General features: G+C 42.0%; 1 protein-coding gene across 2 annotated transcripts in view; it reads right to left on the bottom strand.

The window, feature by feature from the left end:
- Positions 1 to 12,127, bottom strand: part of Fyb1 (FYN binding protein 1) — a 141,301-nt gene extending 129,174 nt beyond the window's left edge. For both annotated transcript variants that reach the window (XM_076551834.1, XM_042261473.2), the window contains exon 1: positions 12,003 to 12,127. In XM_076551834.1, coding sequence (XP_076407949.1) covers positions 12,003 to 12,005 — 3 coding nt within the window. In that variant the 5' untranslated portion in view covers positions 12,006 to 12,127. The remainder of the gene's footprint in view (positions 1 to 12,002) is intronic.
- Between the last annotated feature and the right edge of the window lie 800 nt (positions 12,128 to 12,927).

Consider the following 12,927-nt stretch of genomic DNA (forward strand, 5'->3'; position numbering starts at 1 on the left):
TTTTCTGATAATCTCATAAAGGAATGTGCAGTGATAATAAATATTTCTATAAAAATCAGAACATTCTAATGCAAGCAAGTGAACTGATATAAATGCCCCAAGGTAGATATACAAAGGTCTCTCTTTAACTCTGAGTGTGAGTGTTTCTGTTCACTTTGTAAATAATGAAAACTCACCTATCCTATGAAATGAGGATGTCCACAATCAGGGGCACCCCAATCCTTCCTTCCCTGTTCTTTGGACACCATGCCTATCTCACATCATGAGTACTTGGGACATATCAGCACACAAACCTAAGCAAAACTGCATCAGTGCTAGTTTAATTATGGTGATAGCTTTTCTTTTATCAAGTTAGCGTGATGCCATAAGCAGGGTCTTAGTGTTTCCCATCATTTCATATACATTGATTGACATGAATCCCCTCATTCCCATCTGGAGTGGGAGGATTTTGTTTTGAATGTTGTTATGACTTATTAATGTAGAAGCACAGTTTTGCCTTAATTAGATTGGGCTTTCGTAAAATTAGGAGTCTCCCAACAAACATATATGCTGTCATCCCAGCACATGCAAGATCATATATCCAAATACATGTTAAAGGCGCCTGAGGAGCATTTCCCTGATGGAGAAGGGAAAAGCTGCGGGCAGGGTGTAGCCAGTCAAGAGCCATTAGGGCAGGGAGATGAGCAGCCAAAGTGTTCATGAAGAAGCAAAGTCACTGCCATTTGTTAAGGGAAGTCTCCCACCTGCTCGGACAGAGTGGAAAAGTGGCGAGGCAGTGCCAGAGGCAGTCACGGAAATGTCACGTAGTCTGTCTAGTGTTGGACTTAGAAAAGCATTTACTAAAATGTTCAGAGAGATTTTGGGGGTACTTGGACTTCCATTTGTGTCACACTTTCAATGTGTCATCATTGCATGTTCTGCCTTCACAAGAGGGGAAAATGATGAAGTTTTTTTTGCATTTCAGGGGGAAAGATTATTGCTTTTTTTCTTCTCTCTTAGTGTATAGACGGCAGCTATACACATGCACTGGTTGAGAGTATAGAATATGAAGAATATGGAAGAATGTGGAGAATATTAAATTTATAGCTCCTTTTGCTGAGTCAACTTTCCCTCACACTTTATTATAAAACACTTAAAGCATATGCATGAGTTTCTTTTTTTTTCTTTTTATTAAAGTTGAAGGTGAATGCCTGTACACCTGCCACCTAGACTGCACAATTCCATAGGCTTGCTCTTATTTCAGCCCACCTATCCATTTATCATCTTTCCTTAGAGGAGATGGACACACCCCAGAGTAAATTTTAGACATCAATATCCTATTTGATACCAATTTTAAACCATCCCCAAATTCCCTTCACACATATATACTGAATACTAGCCCAGAACCCGCCAGGAGGCTGGTATATATTTAATCTAATTTTCAACTCTAGACATTACTTCTACTCCAAACATGTCCCAAACAAGCAGCCTATTCAAGGAACAATGCTCTCCAAACCTCATCCTGGTTCTTTCTATATACCCAGAACTATGCATTGTGTTCACTAAAGAAAACAGAAACTGCTTGTGGGGTCATCAGGTCCCTTGTATTCAAAAGCTAACCATGGAACTTAAGGAATGGACTGTGTAGGATCCTTATTCATGTCTGGTGATGGAGACTGACTCAGCCTGGTTGTTGGGAGGCAACAAGGAGAAGTAGAATTTCCTAGCACGGAAAATCTAAGAATTGATGGAGATACGGTTTCTCCACTCAGTTTTTAGTCCCCAGGAGCCCTAGCTTTTATCAAGCATCCCCTCTGTGTTTCTCCAATGTGGGTTGAGTACTCTTAAGTGTTTTCTAGAATAGCAAACAGTGTATATTGTCAAACAGAAACTTCCATTATAGGTACCTATGGATACACTGTTTATTGCCAGCCAGTTCAATACAGATCCTAACAATTCAAGCAATAAGGAGTTTCAAATGCAAATACGTCTTAGTTTCTAGTTCTCTAAGATACCATTCTCCCAGGTCCAGTTTGACTATTTGTATGTAATAAACCCAAGGAAGAGAGAAACCCATTTCCCTCTGGTCAAAGGGTGGGTCCGGCATCAGTCCCCAGGAATGTGCCTGCTGCCCATTTGCAGGGAGCGTGAATTACAGATTAAACACAGGGACTTACCATGTGGAAAGGTAGAACAGTGGGGCAACCAGAGATGCCACCGCTTCCCTCTTGCCTGGCTCTGCTTATCAGTTGGGCCGTACTCGCTCAGGTTAGTTGGCCCCTCCCTCTGAGAACTGAACCACCTGCAGTGGGCATGCTCAGTAGCTTCAAGTGAACTCTGCCTAGACATTAGAAATTACGGTGGTTCCTCCCTCACGGTCATTTCTGGGCTTAAACCTTCTCTGGAAACTCCCTGAGTCACCTGCCCCGCCTCCGAGGCAACTAATTTGAACAATGTGCCTCTTTCAGGCCTGCTGTGTTGGGGCAGCCAGGCTCTGCCACAGAAAAACTCTGGCCCCGCTCAGAAATGCTGCCTCATGCGGTTATGGGTACATGTCATAAAATTAGTTTTTCTCGGGTGAATGTCCTCCTGTGATAAACTCAGCTCTCCCTCCCCCGCCCCTTTTGTAGTGAATAGCATTGTAACATACATCGACAAATCAAAAGGTCTTCCTGCGCAGCAAGCCTCCCAAATGTCGCAGCGTTCTCAGTAGATTTCGCGGGAATTCTTTCATCTAAAAGTCTGTCGTAAATCACATCGCGCAGGTATTTATGTCAACTCTGCCGCTTTTAGTCTCTGCCAGGGTTTACATAAGGGTTGAATTTATTGCTGTCTTATCAGTCTCTTACAGCTGAACTCCAATGATAGCATGGTGAGTCTCAACTCAGGTTTTAGAAATCCATAGCTGAGGTTAAGACACGTGACAAAAATCCTGAAAATTTTGGTGAGGAAAACTTCAGTTTTGTCAGTGTTCTAAAAGAGCATATAACATTTGGAGGTGGGAAGATCTCTTATAAAGCAAAAAGTTCTCGATAAATTATGAAGAGACAAGGAAGCATTCCTTAACCTCTTACCCCCCCCCCCAAACACTTTGGCTTAGGTCTGTTTTGTGGGTTCTTTGCTTTTTTTTTTTTTAACCTACAAGTGAAAAATTTTTGTATAGTTTTGCATAGCATTTGCTATATGTCAGGCACTAGAGACATTCACACATAAATCATGAGATCTTTAAAACGCCTCTATTAGGTAGGTGTAATGATTTATCCATTGTACATGTGGGGAAACTGAGTCACAGAAAACGCATTGTTCAAAGTCACAGAACTAACAGTGAACAGAGAACTGAGATTCACACACAGAAGGCCAGCCCGCGGACATCATTTAAAAACTGTCTTTCACTGAAAGTTAACAGCTTTTGCTTAGAATTCTGGCATGAGTGAGGCTCACAGTGGCTAAGCAACAGATGAACAACTAAAGCAAACTTTGGGTGCTGCTATGACTTGGGGAAGTATAACAAAAGTATCTGTCCTACGAGAAAAACATGAACACTTCTGAGGCTGGAGCTGGGACTCGAGCACCTATTGTTTTCAAATTTAGCAGATAGTTCAAATCAAACCCCCCCGGGCTGAGGACCACTGATCCAGAACTTCCTTCTCCATGTCTTAGAACGGAGAACTGTAAATTCAGCAACAGAAGGTGCTAAATGTCCAGTGTCGTTGTGAGCAGTGTCGCCTTCCTGTCACTACGGATCTGGCTTTAGTTTGGAGTCCTAAAGAAGTAATCCGAGATGAGCACAGAGCCAGTGAGGATGTTGTGAAGTCACATCAAGAATACAGAAGAACACAGACAATAACAACAAGAACCCATCAACAGAACCTCCTCAAAGATTTGTCTACAGCATAACATTTTGAGATGCAGGAGTAAAGCCATTGCCAGGAAACAGAGCCCCAGAAAATCAACAACTGAAATATAGATTTAAGCTGGGTGTGGTGACACATGTCTTTAATCCCAGCACTCAGAAGGCAGAGTTGGGTGGGTCTCTGTGAGTTCGCGGCCAGACTATTCTCCATAGCAAGTTCCAGGAATTTTAAAAACTGGAAACAGGGCTGGAAGACTGTGGTCAAGAGGGTAATCTGACTGTGTTAAGGCCTGTATTGTGTTTAGGAGAATAATAATGGAAATATGGACTAATTTTAGAAATTGTGGTGGTTTGAATAAGAGTGGTTCCCATAGGCTTATATATTTGCATGCTCGATCCCTAGTTGAAGAACTGTTTGGAAAGATTAGGAGGTGTGGTCTTGTTGGAGGAGGCGTGGCCTTGTTGGAGGAGTTGGGTCATTGGGAGTCCGCTTTGAGGTTCCAAAAGCCCACCCAGGCTCAACGTCCCTCTCTCTCTTCCTGCTGCCTGTGGATCAGGATACACAGCTCCCGGCTCCAGGGCCGTGGCTGCCTGCCTGTGTGCTGCAATGCTTTCTGCCATAATGATAACGGCCTAACCTTCTGAAACTGTTAATCATGGTGTCTCTTCACAGCAACAGAGCAGTGACGAAGACAGATATTATTAGACAGTAGTCCAAACTGATATGAGGTTGTGTAAGAAGATGCAGGAACCCAGAACAGAAGCATGCGGCATAAAAGACTATGATAAATACGGAGTTTTATGAATTGCATAGAGTCAGGAACCTAGAGAAGGAGTCACGCCTGTGTGGAAAATGGGCTTTTGTATGACACAGGAGGCACTGGAAAGAGGTGGATAAAGAAGACAGAGTGAAATTACTAATGTAGCAGATGTGCATTGGCATTTACCTTTAATCACAGCACTCATGAGGCAGAAGCAGGGGCCGGAGGGCTTTTGTAAAGATGAGGCCAGCCTAACGTGTATGCATATATATGTGTGTGTATAATACATGTCTACACTTACACACACACACATAATCACCTAGTTACCTATATGGGAACGTATTAGATGTTCACCTCGCCTCACAAGTGTAAACAAAATCCTGACGTTTAAAGATTTAAATGTCCATATCAAATCTTTTTCAAAAAATATTCAAGGGAAAACTAAGAAAATGGCTTTAATACTTAGGGGTAAGGAATAACTTCTTTAAAATCACACAAAACCAAATGTAATAAAATTCTTACTCTGAAATTTGACAGCATTAACTAACATTTTAAATGTCTGGCCAGGGCAACAGCTCATTGAGTAAAAGCGATTGTTGCCAAGCCTGACTACCTGGGTTTGATCTCTGGGACCCACATGCTAAAAAGGGAGAGCCAACTCCCACAAGTTTGCCCTCTGAGTTCCACATGCCTGCTGTGGCAGGTGCATACCCCTTCCCTCCAAGCACACACAGGTAAATAAGCATAATTTAAAAGATTGTTAAATGCCTACATGAAAAAAAGATACCAAAACGAAAGTAGGAAGTCATTTATTAAGAGAATAAACTTTGCAGAGCATGTAGTTGACATGAGACTAGACCCTAAAAATAGATAAGAACTCTCTACAAATCAACGCAAAAAAAAAAAAAATTCTGTGAAAACAGAGTAAAAGGATGTTGAAAATGTTCAACTGGTGAAGTTGAAAATAGGGGCAATAAATGAAATATTTCTTGAGACTAGATAAATGAATTGTAATTGGACTGAACAGCAGTTCAGTAGGTGGACCCACTGTCCAAAAGTGACAAATACGTACTAAGAACAGAACAATGCACAATAAAAGAAAAAAATTAGATGCTACTAAAAAACTAAGCGATATTATATTCATATTATATATGCTAATTCATATTATATAGCTACTATATGCTATTTCATAAGTACCCGTAGATGAAGCAAAAATATAAAAACATGACTGTGAAGGCTAGATGCTACTTTTAAAACAGGCATTCCTCTGCAGAGAGAAGGAAAGACAAAGACTCAAAAAGGGGCTAAAAGCAGAATATGATTATTTCTTTTTCATTTATTTAGCAGGTGTCAAAGTGCTACTATTAAGTATAGGAAGCAAGAATGAAAATATTTGTTATATTATTAAATTAAGTATATATTGAATTTGTATTTATTATCTATTTTTGAGACAGAGTCTCACTATGAGGCCCCAGGTGGTCTTGAACTCATGGTCATCATGCTTCTACCTCCTTATTACTGGACTACTAGATTTCATGGTGTTATATTTAATAGAAGGACACAGGAAAGAAAGGTCAGATAGAATACATATCTAAGAACTAGGGAAATGATACTGAAGTTACCAAACCAAGAACTAGATGACCACACCTACCCACTTCACAACATTATAGTGTGTCTCAACCTAAGCTCTGAGAAGTGGCCCTTGTTTCACCCCACACGCACTGGCAAAATGTATGAATGAAAGATGTCACTCGAAAATTGAAATGCTCATCCTTGGCTTAACACTCGCTGGGTATTGCACAGGAAGTTTTAATTTTTCACATACTTGACTTGTAGGGAGTTTGGACTACAGTCCTCATGGGACTCTTCCAGTTCTGATTTCCTTGGAACACTGTCTCTCAACTGGGCCTCCGTTGTAGCCCCTCAAGTTACTTGTTGGACTGTCCTAGGAGTCATTCCACCTCAGAAACTGTAACTTATCCTCTAACTGGGTGACATTCAAAATTGGGAGGGGCATCATTTTGAAAACTATGAGGTAAAACTGATGATATTTAAGCCTTAAGCCAAGACTGAGGGTGTCCATGAAGGTGATGCACATCACTTTAGAAGGAGCCCCATTCAAAATGGGGTCAGCCCATAGCACCCACTCTTTTGTTCAGCAGTCTTCAGGGACCTTTGTGCTGCACAGCAATAAAGTCAATTTCCATGACCCGAATGACTGTGTTCTTCAAAAATTCATCTGCTGATAGCCTAGGCACTGAAGCAGTGGTTCTCAACCTTTGGGTCTTGACCCACTGGGGTTGCAGGTCAGATATCCCGCATATAAGATGTTATATTACATTCATAACAATAGCAAAATTACAGTAATGATGTAGCAACAAAATGACGTTATGGTTGGAGGTCACCATAACATGAGGAACCGTGTTGAAGAATCCCAGCATTAGGAAAGTTGAGAACCACTGTGCTAAAAGCGTGGTATTAAGGGGTAGGGCCTTTGGGAGGCATTTATGCATGAGAGTTCTCTCATACATAGGATTACCATGAAAGAGGCTAAGGGAACCTCTTTGCCCTTTCTACCACAGGAGCACACGGTAGGAAGTCAGCAATCTACAACCTGGACCATGACTCTTACCCAAACCTAGTCGTGTGGATACCCTGATCTTGGACTCTACAACCTCCAGACTATGAGGTGCAGATTTCTGTTGTTTACAACTACACAGTTAAGGTATTTTGTTAGAGGAGTCAAAAATAGACTGGATAGCCTTGAAGACCCAGTGATGATGAGACTATGGCCTACTCCTTAACCACAACCTGCCACTCTCCATTTTGTCTGTCAAGCTGGTCTTTGGGACCCAAGCTCAAGCTTGCTTTGCATGTTTTCAATCTATTGCTTCTTCAACTGGAAATCTTTAGCCCCTTCCCCATGCTGAATTTTGTTCACCAGGCTCTGCCTCAGGTTTCCATTTCACATTTTGGGGTGGGACCTTGAGCTTTAGAAGCTGCTGCAAGGGTTCCAGGGTACAGTTAGAGTAGAGGACCAGCTCTGTCCTAAACCTCAGCTCCCCAGAGACCAAATATCTGTCTAAAGAGACCCTCTCCCCTCTATTTTCTAATTCAGCTTCTTGATCATCTCCTTTAGAGATATGGTATATCGTTAATTTGTTTCCTTTGTGATTGTTCGCTTCCAAAGAGCGATGGCGCTGCAAGCCTGGTCTGGTAGCCTCTTCTGCAGAGTGGGAAGTTAGTTAGAAATGCAAATTCTCAGGCCCCACTCTGGGCCTTCCTGGGGATTCTGAGGTGCACTGATGTCTGAGAACCAATGCAGTGAATAGAAGCTTTAGGAATACAGGACCCCATCTGTGTTGTTCACACATTGCTTGCCCAGTAGCAGAGCCCAGGTGTGGAGTAACGGCCCAGCAGACCTTTGATGGACAGATGAGTGCTAGCACATCTTAAGCATATTTCTTTCATTCAAACTCACGTGCAGACAGAGGGCTAAATGCAGGGAGTAAAACAAGCCAAGAACACTAAACACAACCTTTACTTTTCTCAAAATTTACGCATAAAACATCTTTCTGCACGGTATGAGTATTTGAAAATCTTTGTGCATTATTAGAACACCTTTCCATTTTGCTTCCAGTAAATTCTATAAATTGGCATACCTAAAAATACATCTCACATGGCAAAGTATCATCCTATTATTTCTAGTTAGAACTGTAAAATTATCTATGGTGTCTAAGGCCAGATGTTTGAGATGTTGGATCCATTGCTTTTCCCTTTAAAATTTTAGAATCATATTATGAGGGACAGCATCAGCAAACACTTGGGCTAGCTCTGTAGCTTTACCTAGCTTCTAGAGAGGATTTGGGTCAAGATACTTTATGATAAAATGAGGATGCTGAGCCTGGATCCCAGTACCCCTTGCTAGGGGGACATGAGCTCACCACTGTGGGTTTACAGAGCTTAGGCATCTGAACATCTGATGTCTTCATCCTCACATAGTCCCAAGTGCTTTTGTGCTTCATTCCTACAAATTTCTGCAGTTTCTTTATCAACACGTTGTTGGGAAAGGCCGATAAAAGGCAGATTTCTCAGTAACCACTTAGGTCATCATTTGGTCCCGTGCCTGGATGTTCCTGCCTGAAGGAGGCTGGAGTTTTTACTGTGGTAACACAGCAGGAGACCTTGGGGGAGGGGAGGGATGAGGATTAGAGGTACTTAATCAGCTCATCTCTGCCTCTGAATTCTGGGGCAAAGATACACAATGGACGAGAGGAACCCACTCTTTCAGTCTCCCATCCCAAGGACACCGAAAGCATGTCCCTGGAGTTAGCACTTTGGAAACCGGGAAGTTCATGGTGGTCATGACAGAAGCAGGTGTGGCTACTGATTCCTTGTTTTGATAAGCATGACCATGTGAAGAATTCTCCTCAATTCCAGGAGACAGTCCTAGCTGTTTCTTTCATGTGGAACTGCTCTTTCTAGAATGTTGCATAACGTAGAAAAACCCCAGGCTCTGAGAACTGACAGATTTGTGATCATATCCCAATTCCAATATTTAATAACTGTGTGGCTGTGAGCATGTTATCTACTCTTAGACTTAGTTCACTTAGCTATAAAATGCACAACGGCTTATGTGTTAGGTATTATGTTTTAGAATGAAAATGCCTCCCACAGCTCATAGGCTTGAACAATGTGGTTCTCACTGGTGGAGTGGTTCTGGGCAGTTGTAGTACCTTTAGGAGGTAGGGCCTAGCTGGAGGAAGCAGGTTACTGGTGTACGTGGGTAGGTTTTCTGGGATATATACAAACCCCAATTCCATCCAGAGTGTTTTTGCTTCCTGATCTGCTGAGACATGAGCCATAGCCTCACACTCATATTGCCAGGGACAAGAGTTGGCTTCTCCACCATAATGGGTTACATTCCATTAAAGGATGGTCCAAAATAAGCCCTGCTTCCCTTCAGCTGTTCTGTAGTGCAGTGACAGGGGAAGCAGCTAATGCAGGCAGTCCGTATCCTTCAGAGTTATTACACGATTTAATAACTATATCTCGGGCTCAGCAGTGTTAACTGCCAATATCACGTTCTTCTTGGGCTTCTAGGAAGTGTCTATATCTTCTTAAGAAACTGTGTTGGGGGTTGGAAGGAAGGAGACCAACTTCCCCCCGTGTCTGGTATGTGCCTGTGCTGTGCTGGCTGCTTTGTAATTCTACCTTTCTATGCACATCAGTCCAGTAGGAAAATCCCTGCCAGCACTGGCATCACTAGATGGAGAAACCAACGGGAGTTTAAGGGACTTACAAAGAAGCATTAAGCATGGGAAAAAAAGCCAACCAATATGAAGCAATAAATGCAGGTTTTTGTCATTACACTGTGGTATCTCTCAGGGATAAAGTGAGAGTCTGCCTGGTATAATGCTGTTATAGTGTGTCGAAGGTAATTCTGGGGAGCAGAAACAAGTGTAATTTTGATAATCTGCAAAGACAGGTGTGTATGTACAAAGGTAGGTAGGCATGCATATACAACATTGCGGCAGGAGCAGGGCAGGGGTGTTACTTACTAGGTCACTGTCAAGAGGCAAACTTAAAATGTATCCTCAAGAAAAGAATTGGTATTGGAAATCTTAAATGTGTGTGTGTGTGTGTGTGTGTGTGTGTGTGTGTGTGTGTGTGTGTGTGTGTTCCCCACTTGGTCACTTTCTGATAGTTTTATCAATGGAAAATCATCAATGCTTTTGGTGAACTTTTCTATAAGACAGTAAGGAAAAAAGGGGAAAATGAGACAAGAACAACTGAAATGTCCGATTGTACCATCCTAAAGGGGGAGAGAGGGAAATAGAAATAAGAGAGAAACATATCAGAAATCTCCACCACATGAAAATGATTAAGATAAATTATGGATGCCACCTAATTGTTTAAAATGGCCCATCACTACAGATGACATTATAACTTAGATATTAGTCAAGCTATTTTAAATTAAAATACAGAGAGGAATGGCTTTATATTCTAAAATAGCACAGAAAATTATACTTACAAAATATGTATTTAAACTGGTGAAATTCTAGAATGTATAAATGTGTATATTGTCCCTTAGGATTATAGAATTCTTTACTGTTTCATGTATCTAGACCTCCATTTTCTAAGAAGCTCTTCAATGAATATGTTTGACTTTTACAGTAAGAAACAAAAACCAATTCTGGAGAAATAGCTAATTGGTTAAGTTTCTTTTCTGAAATCATCACGTTGTTTCCCTTTAGGAACCCACACCCTGTAGCTCTGGGTAAACCATAGTACCCTCCTTTAGTTTGGAGGATGGCAGCGGTAACAAAGTCAGGCTCTTTTCTGAGAATCCTGGACCCAAGAGGCTCAGCATGGAGAGACTGTGGTATGGGTGACACCCAGGCCTGGCTGCTGGTAAGGTTGCGTACCTCCATTTCCTCAGCTGCTATGCGTTCCCTTCCCCTATGACTCTGCAACTCTCACCCCGTCTCTCTTCCTGCTCTCTCTCCCCCCATGCACTGACCTCGGCCATCTCTTCATCCTGCCTCAAGCACTCCTGGATAATTCTTTGGCTTTCCCCGTGACAACAAACGTACTCTCCCTGTCTTCTCACTGGGTACCACCAAAAGAAGTAACTATGTCTGTATCAAGAGAAGGGATGGCACATCCCCGGTCTTTGGTGCGTGGTTGGTGGTGGTGTACAGAGATGGTCTTGAGATGAAAAAAAAAAAAAACTGGCTGTCTTCCTGAATCAGGGAGCAAAATTCCACACAGTAATGAGAAAACTGTGGAGCAGAATGTCAGTGTTGTAGGTTGGCTACATTATAGGTTAAACTAGTTTTTGTGGCACACTTGGGAACCCACTCACTATTTTAATATGCTCCAATAATGACTGTCAATTAACTTTGGGAACACAACCTGTCCCTAAGGTTTGGACTACACGAGCTTTGTTTCCTTTACTTAATTAAAACAGTAAAATACATTTTCAAGCAAAATAACTCCTTTTCCAAAGTCCCCCATGTTGCCAAGTGGCACCTCTCAGCAACAATGCTGCCCAACACATGTCCCTGGGACCTTCGCCTGAGACCTGAAGCACTCCCCCCAGAAACCGTGGCTGCCCTGTCCCCCAGCTCTCTTCAGCGTCAAAGACAAAGAATTCAGCTTTTCTTTCTCTGAGGCAGATATCTCCCTCCCTTCTGACAGCTAGACTCGGAAAAGGGAACTCCCGAAGCCTCGATCTCAAAGGGCATCATAGACACAGCAGCTTCCTCCACCCAGGGGCCACAACAGACGGGGGTGACAGTTCCCAAGGCGGTGAGAACTTGGCCATGAGGCCCCTCTTCCCCAGTGCAGAAGACTAGCATGCTTGCCAGGGGACCAGAGAGAGAGCCATAAAGTCGGTGACTTACCATGTTGGTTGGAAAGAGCCGCTACGCCTGGCACTCTGTGACCCTGCAAATGCTGTGACTCTGGCAGTGAATGTGCAAGTTAGCTGTGAAGAGCATACTTCCTTTTCTGAGCCGTGTGGTCTAACCAGCCTTCACACGTTGATATGGAAGGCTCTATTTGCATTTTATCTCAGCCCGGGAACACCGTATGACCGGCCAGGTTTCTCTTTGTTATAGTTAATAACACAAGAGAAGGGATAGGGGAAGTTTTGAGGTCTGGAAGATTAACACCAAATTGAAAAAGTGTCTGGATACTGAATTCTCAGGCTATTAACCTGTTTGTATTTAAGAGCCTCTATTTTGGGATACATGTAAATGTATGTATCTATTATATATCTGCCTACATCTATCTGTCTGTCTAATATATTATATCTATCTATTAATCATCCATCCATCTATATCTATCAAACTATTGTTTGTCCATGTCTATTATCCATCCATCCATCTATCTGTCTGTCTATCCATCCATTTATGAGGGGCCACACTAAAACCTTAGTAGTGATTGACTTGACTGGAGGTATAACAAGTAATTCTTGTTCTGTTCTACACTCTGTTTTTCAGGTTTTCAATTTTGAATACATACCAGATCAGTAAAAAAAACCTACAAAATTAAAAAAGGATAAAAGGATCCTGAGCATTTAATCAACAACTTCAAATACATTAGAACCCATGCTGTGGAATTTAAATAGCAGCCCTATTCATTGAGCTTATCACAGAATGCCATTCATTTCATTCAGAAAACACAGTAAATGTTAAGTGATGTGTTTCTTAATTGTGGATTAACACTTGCTAACACCAAATGCTTCTGTCACTCACATCACTAAATAGACTCTGAACTAGCTATAGTTCAGGGGGTTTTATTTCATTCTCAGATTTCATCATTTCT

This window comes from Peromyscus maniculatus, chromosome 15 (genome assembly GCF_049852395.1).
Source record: "Peromyscus maniculatus bairdii isolate BWxNUB_F1_BW_parent chromosome 15, HU_Pman_BW_mat_3.1, whole genome shotgun sequence".
Classification (NCBI taxonomy): Eukaryota; Metazoa; Chordata; class Mammalia; order Rodentia; family Cricetidae; genus Peromyscus; species Peromyscus maniculatus.